This window comes from Gracilinanus agilis, chromosome 2 (genome assembly GCF_016433145.1).
Source record: "Gracilinanus agilis isolate LMUSP501 chromosome 2, AgileGrace, whole genome shotgun sequence".
Classification (NCBI taxonomy): Eukaryota; Metazoa; Chordata; class Mammalia; order Didelphimorphia; family Didelphidae; genus Gracilinanus; species Gracilinanus agilis.
Genome location: NC_058131.1, coordinates 457615066 through 457628632, shown reverse-complemented (window position 1 = coordinate 457628632; position 13567 = coordinate 457615066). Strand labels below are relative to the sequence as shown.

The 13567-nt window shown below is 36.4% G+C and overlaps 1 protein-coding gene across 1 annotated transcript in view; it reads left to right on the top strand.

Moving 5' to 3' along the window:
- Nucleotides 1-13567, top strand: part of RAD51B (RAD51 paralog B) — a 107108-nt gene that overhangs the window by 19373 nt on the left and 74168 nt on the right. The window contains 2 exon segments of the mRNA XM_044659956.1: nucleotides 7347-7374; nucleotides 7377-7482. Coding sequence (XP_044515891.1) covers nucleotides 7347-7374; nucleotides 7377-7482 — 134 coding nt within the window.

Below are 13567 nucleotides of genomic sequence, written 5' to 3'. Positions count from 1 at the left end.
TATTCTATTTAAGATTTTTGCATCTATGTTCATTAGGGAGATTGGTCTATAGTTTTCTTTCTCTGTTTTTGGTCTACCTGGCTTTGGAATCAGTACCATATTTGTGTCATAAAAGGAATTTGGTAGGACTCCCTCTTTGCTTATCATATCACATATTTTGTATAGTATTGGGATTAGTTGCTCTTTGAATGTCTGATAGAATTCACTTGTGAATCCATCAGGTCCTGGTGATTTTTTCTTAGGGAGTTCTTTGATGGCTTGTTCAATTTCTATTTCTGATATGGGATTATTTAGGCATTCTATTTCTTCTGCTGTTAATCTAGGCAATTTATATTTTTGTAAATATTCATCCATATCTCCTAAATTGTTATATTTGTTGCCATATAATTGGGCGAAATAGTTTTTTTTTTTTAAATTTTAAACCCTTAACTTCTGTGTATTGACTTATAGGTGGAAGAGTGGTAAGGGTAGGCAATGGAGGTCAAGTGACTTGCCCAGGGTCACACAGCTGGGAAGTGTCTGAGGCCGGATTTGAACCTAGGACCTCCCATCTCTAGGCCTGGCTCTCAATCCACTGAGCTACCCAGCTGACCCGCGAAATAGTTTTTAATGATTGCCTTAATTTTCCCTTCATTAGAGGTGAGGTCTCCTTTTTCATCTTTAATACTGTCAATTTGGTTTTCTTCTTTCCTTTTTCTTATTAGATTGACCAGTACTTTGTCTATTTTATCTGTTTTTTCAAAATACCAGCTTTTAGTCTTATTTATTAATTCAATAGTTCTTTTACTTTTGATTTTATTAATTTCTCCCTTAATTTTTAGTATTTCTAATTTAGTTTTCATCTGGGGATTTTTAATTTGCTCGCTTTCTAATTTTTTGAGTTGCATACCCAATTCATTAATCTCTGCCCTCCTTAATTTGTTAATATATGCACTCAAGGATATAAATTTCCCCCTGAGTACTGCCTTGGCTGCATCCTACAGAGTCTCATCATTGCCATTCTCTACAATCAAACTGTTGATTGTTTCTATGATTTCTTCTTTGACTAGCTGGTTTTGGAGAATCATATTGTTTAATTTCCAATTGGTTTTTGATTTTCCTGTCCAGGCGCCCTTACTAATTATTATTTTTATTGCATTATGATCTGAGAAGGTTACATTTATTATATCTGCTCTTTTGCATTTGTTTGCAATGATTCTATGCCCTATTACATGGTCAGTCTTTGAGAATGTACCATGTGCAGCTCAAAAGAAGGTGTATTCCTTTTTATCCCTATTTATTTTTCTCCACATATCAATTAAATCTAATTTTTCTAGGGCTTCATTCACCTCTCTTACCTCTTTCTTATTTATTTTTTGGTTTGATTTATCTAGATCTGAAAGAGGAATATTTAGATCCCCCACTATTATGGTTTTACTATCTATTTCCTTCTTGAGGTCTGCCAGTTTCTCTTTTATGAATTTGGATGCTATACCACTTGGTGCATATATATTGAGCAGTGTTATTTCCTCATTGTTTATACTGCCTTTAATCAGGATGTAATGTCCTTCCCTGTCTTTTTTAATCATATCTATTTTTACTTTGCCTTTGTCAGAAATCACAATAGCCACTCCTGCCTTCTTTTTCTCATTTGATGCCCAAAAGATTTTGCTCATGCTCTTAACCTTAAACTTGCGTATGTCTACTCGCCTCATATATGTTTCTTGCAGACAACATATGGTAGTATTTTGGTTTCTGATCCACTCTGCTATTTGCTACCGTTTTATGAGCAAGTTCATCCCATTCACATTCAGAGTTATAATTATCAGTTGTGCATTCACTGACATTTTTGTATCTTCCCCTAGACCCACCCCTTCTTCTTACACTATTTTCTTTTAAACCAGTTGTTTGCTTTGAGCTGGTATCCTTTATCCCCTCCCTTGATTGACTTCCCTTTCTGCCCCCTCTCTTGTTATTCGCCTCTTTTTGTTTTTAAAGGCCTATTGAATTCCCTCCCCCTTCTTCTCCCCTCCCTTTTTTGACCTCCCCACTCCCCTGCTCACTTTGGTTTATCCCTTCTGACTTTCTCAGTAGGGTTAGATAGAGTTTTTTATCCCAATGGATAATAAAGCTACTCTTCCCTCTCCGGGTTAATTACACTGAGAGTAAGGTTTGATTATTACCTCTTAATGCTCTCTTCCTCTCCTTCTTATAATAGTATTTTTCCCCTCCCCTTCCCATGCCCTCTTTGTGTGTAATAGAATATCCTATTTTTCTTATTTACTCAGATTTTTCTTGGTGTCCCCTACTGTTCCCCCCTCTCTTTCCTACCCCCTATGTCATCTTAGACCATTTAGTATCCTGTCCTCTCCCTATGAATTATTCTTCTGGTTGCTATAATAGTGAATATTATAATAGTGAATAGAGTTCACTACAGAGAATTATACATAGCTTTTCTCCACATAGGAATACTGATAATTAGATCTCATTGAAGCCCTTAAAGAGTCAAATTTAAAAAATTATGAGTTTTCTTTCTTTTCCCTCTGTTTCTCATTTACCTTTCCATGTTCCTTTTGATTTTTGTGGTTGGATATCAAACTTTCCATTTAGTCCTGGTCTCTTTTGTGCAAAAACTTGGAAATCTTCAATTTTGTTGAATACCCATACTTTCCCCTGGATGTATATAATCAGTTTCGATGGGTAGTTGATCTGTGGCTGAAGGCCTAGCTCTCTTGCCTTTCTGAATATCATATTCTAAGCCTTGCAGTCTTTTAGTGTGGAGGCTGTCAGATCCTGTGTGATCCTGATTGGTCCTCCTTGATATTTGAATTGTCTCTTTCTGGCTTCTTGTAAGATTTTTCTTTTACTTGAAAGCTCTTGAATTTGGCTATTATATTCCTGGGGGTTGTCTTTTCTGGGTCTAGTGTAGAGGATGATCTATGGATCCTTTCAATGTCTATATTGCCCTCTTGTTGTAGAATTTCAGGGCAACTTTGTCGAATAATTTCTTTAAGTATGGAGTCCCAGTTTCTATTAATTTCTGGTTTTTCTGGAAGACCAATGATTCTCAAATTGTCTTTTCTAGACCGGTTTTCTTGGTCTGTCACTTTCTCATTGAGATATTTCATGTTTCCTTCTATTTTATCAGTCTTTTGACTTTGTTTTATTTGTTCTTGTTTTCTTGAGAGATCATTGGCTTCTAATTGCTCAATTCTAGGCTTTAAGGACTGGTTTTCCTTTTCAATCTGGTCATTTCTGGTCTTCAGTTGGCTTGCCTCACTTTCCAATTGTGAAATTCTGTCTTTTAAACTGTTATTTTCTTGCCTGATCTCTTCCATCTTTTTCATCATCTCATTTTTGAACTCTTCAAAAGCTTGTGACCAGTTTTCATTGTTTTGGGAGGGTTTGGATACTTGTTTGTCCTCCTCTGTTGTCTGGATTTTCTCTGTGTAAAAGTTGTGGAGTGTTCCAGAGTTTTTCTTGATAATCTTTTTCTTCTGGGGTTTTCGGCTTGCCATTGTTAGCCCCTCCCCTTTTCAGCTTTGTCTTCACACTCAGGGTCTGCCTGCACTTTCTAAGCTCCCGAGGGCTCCGGTCTCCTTGTCCTCGGGGTCAACCCTACTGGTCATCCCTGGTCTGCCCCTCTGCCCGAGGCTCCTTCAGCAGTCTCAGGGGCTGCTTCCACAGCCGTGCTCCCGTCTGCACTGGGTCCCCACTCGAGGTCCAAGCCTGAACTTGAGATCTTTGTCCGGGCCTAGGGCAATGCCTTCACCCAAGCAGATGCTTGGGGAAAATCCGTGTGCTCGAGATCTTTGTCCGCGCCTAGGGCAATGTCTTCACCTGTGCAGATGCTCCGGAAAGTCCATGCGCGTTCTTTAGCCACTCTCAGGTACAAGCCCTGGAGCTGCCAGTGACTCACTGGTTGCCCCAATCCCGCGTTCACTCTTGTGCATTGGCCTTGGCGCTGTGTGTGGTGTGGGGGGTGGTGGAGGGGTTTCTTCCTCTCGTGTTTTAGTGAGAGCTGTTTTACCCCTTCACAGCATGGAAATGCCCCAGTTCTGCGTACCTTCAATGCTGTGCCCCGTTGTGGGGTTCCTTTGTTCGTCTGTATTCGTTTTTATGTCCCCTTGAGGAGTCCTGTATGCTTTGGTTAGGAGAGATCGAGCAGCTGCTCGTTACTCTGCCGCCATCTTAACCGGAAGTTAGAAGATCAGGTGATTATGTTTTCATCTTGGCATTTGCATCTATTTTAAAAACCTAGTTAAACATGTGGTTCAAAGACCTTTGTAATGATTAAATTGGTAATTTAAAACAAGTTTGATTGTGTGCTTTAATGAGTAGATTTATGGGATTCATCGGTGTACCTGCCATTACCCCTCACTATCTACTCCTTAAAGGCATTTGTGTCTCATTCATCTTCCAACTTATTTTCTAGTATTGGGATTTGTATATAAAACTTTTTTCCAAAGACATTAATGATCTCTTAATAGCATTTTCTTAATTCTTGTGATTCATGTGGCTGTCTATCTTTTCCTGAATACTTTATTCTTTCTGTGTTCTTGAGACACCATTCTCTTGGTTTTTCTCCTGCCTAACTGTGCCATCTTCTACATTCTGTCCCCTCCCCTAATTGAAGATGTATCCTAGAGTTCCAGGGCTCCTTGGTCCTTGTCTTTCTCTTCAGGTTCCTCTTGCTGACTTAATGAAGTTTTGTAGGTTATTTCTATATCAATGATTCTAAGCCCTGTAATCCTAGTTCTGATCTCTGCTGAACTCTAGTCCCACAACACCAACTGCTTGCTGGAAGTTTCAAATTGGTATATTCTAGAGGCATCTTCAATTCAACGTGCCGAAAACAGAACTCATTGTTTCCTCTTTCTGCTCCCCTCCCCTTATTATTAACTTTTCTATTTCTGTTGGAGATAGCAAAAATAGAGGGAAAATTTTGAGACTGGCCTTAAATGAATAATTTTATTAATCAAAGGGTAGTAGGGTAAAAAATGGAAAAGTAGAGATATATAGGTTAAATTTATCCTTGTTGCTCCATTTAGCTTGCTAGTTTGTGGCTGCCATTAGGGCCCCTTAGCCACACTCACAGGGAAGTCCAGCCAGCGATAAGCACAGAAGAGAAGAGAGTGAAATCTGCCCTTGCCTCAGTTTATCAAATCTTTTCTCCACCCACTAACTCTTACACATCATGTCTCTGGAGCCAACTGTGGCTTTCTATTTTGTCTGGGCCATCTAAGGGGACAGTCCAGGAGGCAGTGCAGGGGACATCTGCCCTTCCCCTTGTCTTGTGATCTCTTGACTCTTTTGCTGCCTTTTTCTGGCTGCCATGCTATCCTTCTGACCCAATTCACCCAATGGTTTCCTTCATACAATCAAGGTCAAGTTCGCCGCAGGTGGCTGACAGGGGTTGATGTCACCTGTGCATCCCCAGAAAGGGGGGAGGGTCAATCTCCTTCACACATTCTAATTCATCTAGGTCATCTCTATGGTATCTTTTACGTATCATATTAATTCAGACTCTCATCACCTTTCACTTAGAATGTTACACTTTTAGTCTTTTCTTAGCAAATCTCCATTCTCCAATTCATCCTCCACATAGCTGCCAATGTGATATTCCTAAAACACAGATACAACCATGTCTTACTCCTGTTGGATAAACTCCAGTGACATTTTAAAAAAATTTTTATTTAATTTATGTTTTAAAAAACCCTGATCTTCTGTTTTAGAATCAATACTGCATATTGGTTCCAAGGCAGAAGAGTGGCAAGGGCTAGGCAGTGAGGGTTAAGTGACTTGTCCAGGGTCACACAGCTAGGAAGTGTCTGAGGCCAGATTTGAACCCAGGGCTTCCTGTCTTTAGGCCTGGCTTTCAATCCACTGAGCCAGTCTCCTCTGCTTGGCATATAAAGCCTTTCCCTTTCCAGCTATTATCATTACTATTTCCTTTCATGTATTGGTCTATTCAGACTGACTCATGACATACCTCACATGCAACACTCCACTCCTATCACCTTGTTTTGTTCTGGGACATTCCCTATACCTGCCTCACTTTCCATTTATATCAAACTGGGCTATTTGTTCCTCTTTCTCTTGCCTCTTTGCATATTGCATAGGTGGCTGCCTCCATCTGTGGAATGCACTTCTTCATCACCCCCTACTTATAATCACTAATTTTCTTCAAAGTACAGGGGAGCTTCCACTTCCTCAGTGTATCCCTCTAGATCCTAGTCCTAACTCCCTGAAATACCTTGTATTTATTTTCTTCTAATTATATATATGTGTGTGAATGTGTGGGTATACATGTTGCATCTGCTGATAGATTATAGTTTCATTTTGTCTTTGTATCCCCAATGTCTGGCACATAGTAGGAACTTAATACTTGCTGATTAATTGGGGAGAGCTAAGTAAATGTTTATTTAGTTGTATTTAATGAGTTCTGGCACATTAAGACATAAGATACCTACAAATACTCACATAAAGCCCTCGGTGCCCTAGAAGGAACTGTGAAAAAGAAAACCAATGAAAAATGACTACTCCTCATTGATACAAGGAAAGATACTCCACAGTGAAAATTCTCAGCAATGCCATAGCCCAAATGCAGTGCTTCTAGATCAAAGGGGAAAAAAATACAAACATCCAGAAGGAAAATGTAATAAGGATCACAGCTCAAATAACATAAGACCTGGCACCTAATATGACAAAAGAGAGAAAATTGTGGAATTTGTTATTTCCAAAGGCAAAAGATAAAAGTTTACAACCAAAGATAGGTTACTCTACCAAATCGAATATAATCCTATAGGGGGAAAGTGGAATTTTAATGTAAGAGAACTTTTAAGTATTCCTAGTGAAAAGATCAAAACTGAGTAGAATTTTTGAAATGCAAAATTAAGAGTCAAGAAGAAACTAGGAAGGTAGAATACATTTGGGACTTGGAGTAGGCTATATGATCATAAAGTACTTATATTCTAATAGGGGGAGAAGAAACAAATATTTCTTCAAAAGTCTAAAATGTATTGAATAAATTTCCTATTATTTTTTGGCCTTGTATTTATTTTACAATAAACACTATACCTTCCAGATATCAAACTTTTAACATTTATACAAACTTTCCTTTGGTGATGGCAGGTCTCTGTACTATTTTATAATAAATATAAAAATCTCTCATTATATGCATTTAACTTCTTCCAAGAATTTTTAGCAGAATAACTATTTAAATCTTTGAATGCAGAAAATTACAGAGCTATCTTTGAAACATCAGACTTTATATCTTATAGGATAATTTTATTAGTAGAGCATTTCAAAGTTGGTTTTATTTCATGTTTTTCCTTTCTTATGAATGCAAATAACATTTCTTTCAGATCACAGGTCTTTCAGGTTGTGGCAAAACCTGTTTTGTATGATGATGAGTGTTTTAGCTACGTTGCCCATTGGCATGGGAGGATTAGAAGGGGCTGTTATATACATTGACACAGAGTCAGCATTTAGTGCAGAAAGGTAAGAATTTTTATTAATCATCTTAACCTAGTATATTTTTACTGTTTTTCCCCTTTTTTAATATAATGCATATGAAACAGCTCATATTTGCCAATAATACATATAAAGCTGACTGTATAGGTAAATATTGATTCCAGTAACTTTAACTCATTCATAAAACCAAATTTTCTTTCTTCTTTTTTGGTGTGAGTGGGATTTTCATATGGGCTCAACTACCTCCCTTCCCCATTTCTGTCTGGGCTTTGCAAAAAGGCAACCAGAATCAGGGAAACTGAGAGGTTAAGGACACAGTGAAGAAAGAAATGGAAAAGGAAGAAGAAAAAAAGATAAATCAAAAAGACAAAAAGGAAGCTGTATTTGTTTTCCTTGCAATAGTGGGCAGTTAGTTTCTGTATCAAAACCAAGTGTTATTAAATAGTCAGTAAAGTATTGTGCTTTTACACTTCATAGGTGAATAAATGTTGACTGACTTAAAATAATTGATTAATAAGTGATTTATACATCTGGGCCAGCCTTAATTCTTATTTATACATCTGGGCCAGTCTTAATTACAATGACAGTAAATAGACTGACTTATTCTGATTTCCCTTTGGTAGCAGGAGGCATGTAAGAAATGATCTCAGAAAATGGACCAGACCTCAAAACTTTGAGACCTAACCTGAGATTTTCTTCATTAGTCACTGCATTCTGAACCTTTGTGAAGTTTTCTTTACTGTCTTCTAGTCTTATATATCAGGTTTTCCCCTTATGGAGCTTGTCTGTCTTTTTTTAGTATGTCTAAAACAGAACTCATGATTTTTTACCAAAACCTATACTTTTCCTGCATTTCTCTATTTCTGAGAAGAGCCTGGGAATGGAACTTCATAGCCATACTCAATACCTTCCTCATCCTCATCCCATATGCTGAAATAGTTACTATATATTGCTAACTTTATCTCTCTCATCTATCCCCTTCTCTCTATATTCTTTTTTTTTTTTTTTAACCCTTACCTTCCGCCTTGGAACCAATATTGGTTCTAAGACAGAAGAACGGTAAGGGCTAGGCAATGGGGGTTAAGTGACTTGCTCAGGATCATTCAGCTAGGAAGTGTCTGAGGTCAGATTTGAACCCAGGACCTCTTATATCTGGACCCGACTCTAAATCTACTGAGCCACCCAGCTGCCCTCTTTTCTCTATATTTTTGACTAGTCTTTTAATTTAGACTCAAATCACATTTTACCTCTTCTGTTACAATAGCCTATTAATACATTTTGTCGCCTCAAGTCTCTTCACATTCTAATCCATACTCCACGTAGCTACCAAAACACAGGTCATAAAGAGTTGGACATGACTGAATGACAAACACAAAATTGTGTAATAGATTCTGGGAATTTTTAAATTTTTTTTCTTGGGTTTGTATGGATTTTACCTTGTTTGTTGTGTATTTTGTTGATTTACTTTTCTGCTGGCTAAAGGTTTATTAATTTTGTTTGTCTTTTTGAAGGATCAGCATTTAGTTTTATCATTTCCATGATCTTTCTAGTTTCCAGTTTAGTACTTCTCTGATTTTCAATTGAGCTTCTCTCTTGAGGTTAATTTGGGTTTATGTTGTGTTTTTCTAATTTCAAAAATGCATACTCAGCACATTAATGCTCTTTTCCTGTTTTGTTAATGTATGTTCTTAGTGAATATTTCCCATGAGGATTCCTTTAGCTATATATATTAGCTATATATATATATCTCAGAAATCTTGCTATATTGCATTGTCATTATAATTTTCTTTCTATGATTTTTTCTTGGACAACTCATTTTTTTTTTCATTTTTAAGTCCCTTTTAAATCTATGTCTTTTGTTTGTGCTCTCTGAATTGATTACTATTTTTATTGTTACAGTCTATAAAGGATATCTTTTTCAAAAAACATTTTTGCCTTTTTAACTTTTATTTGCGATATATCTGAATCTTGGATTAATTTTCATAAAAGTGGCATTTGGTACCGAGAAATACAAGTATTCTTTGAACAGTTTCAGTTGGAAGATTCCATAAGTCTTTTAGCTCTATTTTCTCCAAGAATTAGTTCATTTTCATATTTCCCTTCCCTTTGGTTTATCATTCTTTTAGTTTAACCCAAATCTGAGAGAGGGGCATTAAGGTCTCCTACTTACTATGTTACTATTCTTGTCTTCTTGTAATTCAGTTAATTTTTCCTTTTTAACTTGGATACATTGGCATTTGACACATATATACTTAATATTGTTATATTAGCTTTTTATGTTACCTTTCAATATAATGTAATTCCTTGTTTAATCTCTAAATTAAGAATTTTTGTTTTTGCTTTGTGTAGATTGCAACCCCTGCTTCTTTGGATTCACTTGGTACATAGTAAATTTTATTCCATGCTCTTATTTTTATTGTATGTATGTCTGTTTTTTAGATTTTTTTCTTGTGAACAAGAGATTGTAGCTTTGTTTAATTATCTAATGTCTCTCTCATTTTGTTTGTTTAATCTGCTGATGTTTAAAGGTATTAGAATTGGGTTTTATTTTTCTTTTGTTATTTTATTATTTTATTGCTTTTTTCTGAATTAGGATTTTTGTTGCTGTTTCCCTTAATCTTTTAAGATAAGTCTTTTTCTCCTACAGTTATTTTTGCTTAACCTATGTTAAGATAACCCTATTTTTGTAGATTCTCTTCCTCTTCTGCTGAGAGCTCCTCAAAGAAATAAGGGTCCCTTATCTGGGTACCATTGAGTCAATGCAGATGGTAGAGCCCTGTTGTCTGAAAATTGGGCCACAGGATGGATGGATAACCCAATCAGACCCCTCTGTGTGACTCTCTTCTGATCAATACTTTTTATTATTGAAATTATCATAATCTATATTTTAAGGATAGCCTCAAGTTTTGTAGTATAGATATAAACTCCCTTTATAGAAATCCCCTAATTCAGTGATGGGCAAACTTTTTAAAGGGGGGGCCAAAGGAAAGGAAATGTTCATCTGTCAGTCTGTTTCTAAGGCAACTCTTTTGAAGTTTCATTGTATTGTATCCTTCTCATTGTATTTGTCTGATTAGGAACAATGTCCCACAGCTGGATAGAATATTTCAGGCCCCCCCCCCATCTGGCCCATGGGCAGTAGTTTGCCCATCACTGCCCTAATTACTCTATAATAAACCAGCATTTAATGAGTTAATAATTAATACCCTCAGTAAAATAGCAGAAGCTGCTTTAGTCTTTTTCTCTCTGTCTCAAGAGTCTGAAGGACACAGCATGGCAAAATCAAAACATAATACACTCTCACTTTATTTTCTCATGCTGAATTTAACCCCGTGAACCCAAACGTTCTCACACTTATTAACTCTACCTTTTGAAATATGTTGAAGGTTCTTTTTATTAAAATAAAACTTAGAACAAGTAGGGTTTCGGTAGCCTTGAAGACTGTTTAGACTAAGCATAATATCTATCTCTCTATCTATCTGTCTGTCTGTCTGTCTGTCTGTCTGTCTGTCTGTCTGTCTATCTATCTATAGAAATACAATTGGTGTGCCAGCTCTTAAGCAACTGGTATAACCTTGAGCTATTCTCTGTTTTGGGTTTGAAATATAAATTTTCCTATCATTTGTGTGACTGTGAAAGAAAAGTATAAAGATTCACAGGAAGTTCCCAGAACAGCTTCTGGAAATACACTGTGTTTCTGACTCTCGGCTAAACTATCACACCTCTCAGGATAACTGGAGCTGTTGAGGTGGGCCCTCGGCACTCTTCTCCACAACTTCCCTTCTGTATATTTCCTCTTTCTCTAGTTTTGGAATTCTTGATTCCTTTTACTTAGTTATGTAATTCTTGACCACTTCTCCCCTTCTGTTTTTCTTGGTATTAAGTAACTTAATTAAAATCCCTCCCCATCTCTTTTCCCTCAACTTCTTTTGTTTGAAATGCTTTTTTCTAAAAAGAATTTCTTTACTTTGTTCTCTTCATTTGTTTTCTTCTCTTTCTGTGTTTCTTAAGTTTTTATTCTTTGACTCAGAGTTTTAAAAACTTATTTAATCCTTTTAAATCTTTTTGTTCTTCTCATGTATTTAAAGCCCTAAGATACCAATATTGAGTTATCTCTTCTTTGCTACTTGGTTGAAGCATCTAAATCTATATCTATTACTGTGCCTATCCCTACATATATCTATATATGTATATATATTTAAAATCAAAACTCTATAATAGAAGTTCACATTTTCTTGTATGGTCTTTTCTGTTCTTTGTGTCTTGAGATTTCAGTATAATAGTCATTGACTATTAAATTAATGATAAAAAATATAAAAAAATAAAAGATATTATTCTAATGGTGTGAGATTAGAAAAGTATGTTGATATATATGGTGAGATTAGGTTATAACAGATGGTCTATATTGGTGCTACACTGGCTAAAAAACCTATAGGGAGCCCTCTAGCATGTTGGTTAGAACAAAAATTGCAGAGGGTGAATAGGCATGAATATGTTGCTATTCTGTTTGGAAGGAATACCTACATGGATAAAATTAGACATCCACTGAATAGTATTATGAAGTTAGAATTGGAAGAAATCTTAGAAGAGTCTAATTCTTGCATTTTAAAGATGAGAAAACTTAGACCCTGCAAAGTTAAATATGAATAGTCAGTTGTAGGTCTGGGATGTGAACACAAGTCTGCTGACTTCAAATCCATTGATTTTTCACTATACTCTTCTAAGATTCTGAAGCAAAATTTTAATCCTCTGATATGATATTAGAAAAGAAATCTCACAACTCCATTAAGTCAGTTATTTATAGCACTTCTCTAAATTTATTCATTTAGATTTTTTCTTCTTCTGGCCAGAAATAGGTAATGTTCATAGTTCAGCATAAATAGGTTTTGGAGAGGAAAGAGCAAATACACAAAATTGACTCCTTTGAAAATAAAGGGAAGTAGGGGGCAGCTGGGTAGCTCAGTGGATTGAGAGCCAGGCCTAGAGACAGGAGGTCCTAGGTTCAAATCCGGCCTCAGACACTTCCCAGCTGTGTGACCCTGGGCAAGTCACTTGACCCCCATTGCCTACCCTTACCAATCTTCCACCTATAAGTCAATACACAGAAGTTAAGGGTTTAAAATTAAAAAAAAAATAAAGGGAAGTGCACCAGTAATATGGGGATGGGAGGCGTCTATTGCAAGTCTTTTCGTCTAATGCTTATTATTTTAATAATTTTGGGAGTGACTCAAAATCACTTCAAGATATATTTTAACTAATTTGTTATTAGGTTAATCTCCAGAGAATCATCGAATGAAATGGATTTATTGTTTGGATTAGAAATCTTTAAAATGGAAAACATTTGTATTCTGCTGAATAACCTTTTTTTTAAAAATATATTTTTTGGGGCAGCTGGGTGGCTCGGTGGGTTGAGAACAAGGCCTACATATGGGAGGTCCTAGGTTCAAATCTGACCTCAGACACTTCCTTGCTGTGTGACCCTGGGCAAGTTACTTGACCTCCATTGCATAGCCCTTACCACTCTTTTGCCTTGGAACCAATGTAGAGTATTGATCCCAAGATGGAAGGTAAGGGTTTTTTTCAAAAAAAGGTATTTTTGGAAATGGGGTGGTGACAAAAAAAGAGGCAACAATCACCCTCAGAGTCAGGATACCCTGGGTTCAAGTTTTGCTTATGACAGATATTAGATATGTGACTCTTATTTTGTTCCTTAGTACTCCAGGGAAATTTCTTAAGATAGTGAATTTCAGAGCATGTATTTATTTGTATTGAGGGGAGATGGGAGTGACAGAGGATGAGTCCAAGTTTCCTCGGGAGGACATTTCATATGCACTACAAGATAAAGACCAAAATTATGAATTAAGTTTTGTGTACTGATCTGCTGAAATAATCTTAGAGAAAGCTGTCCAGTAGATGTCACTGTCTTCATATGTTATGTTTGCTTCCACAGGTTTACATTTTAATTTCTTGTTCTAACCAAAAAAGAACTCTGTGATGAAGACTGTCATAACATATAACTATGATTGCCATGAGGCTGATAAAACTTCGCATTTATATTTAATTGACAGGTTTTTGGTTTTGGCAGTCTTTTTTCATAATTAAAACAATTGGG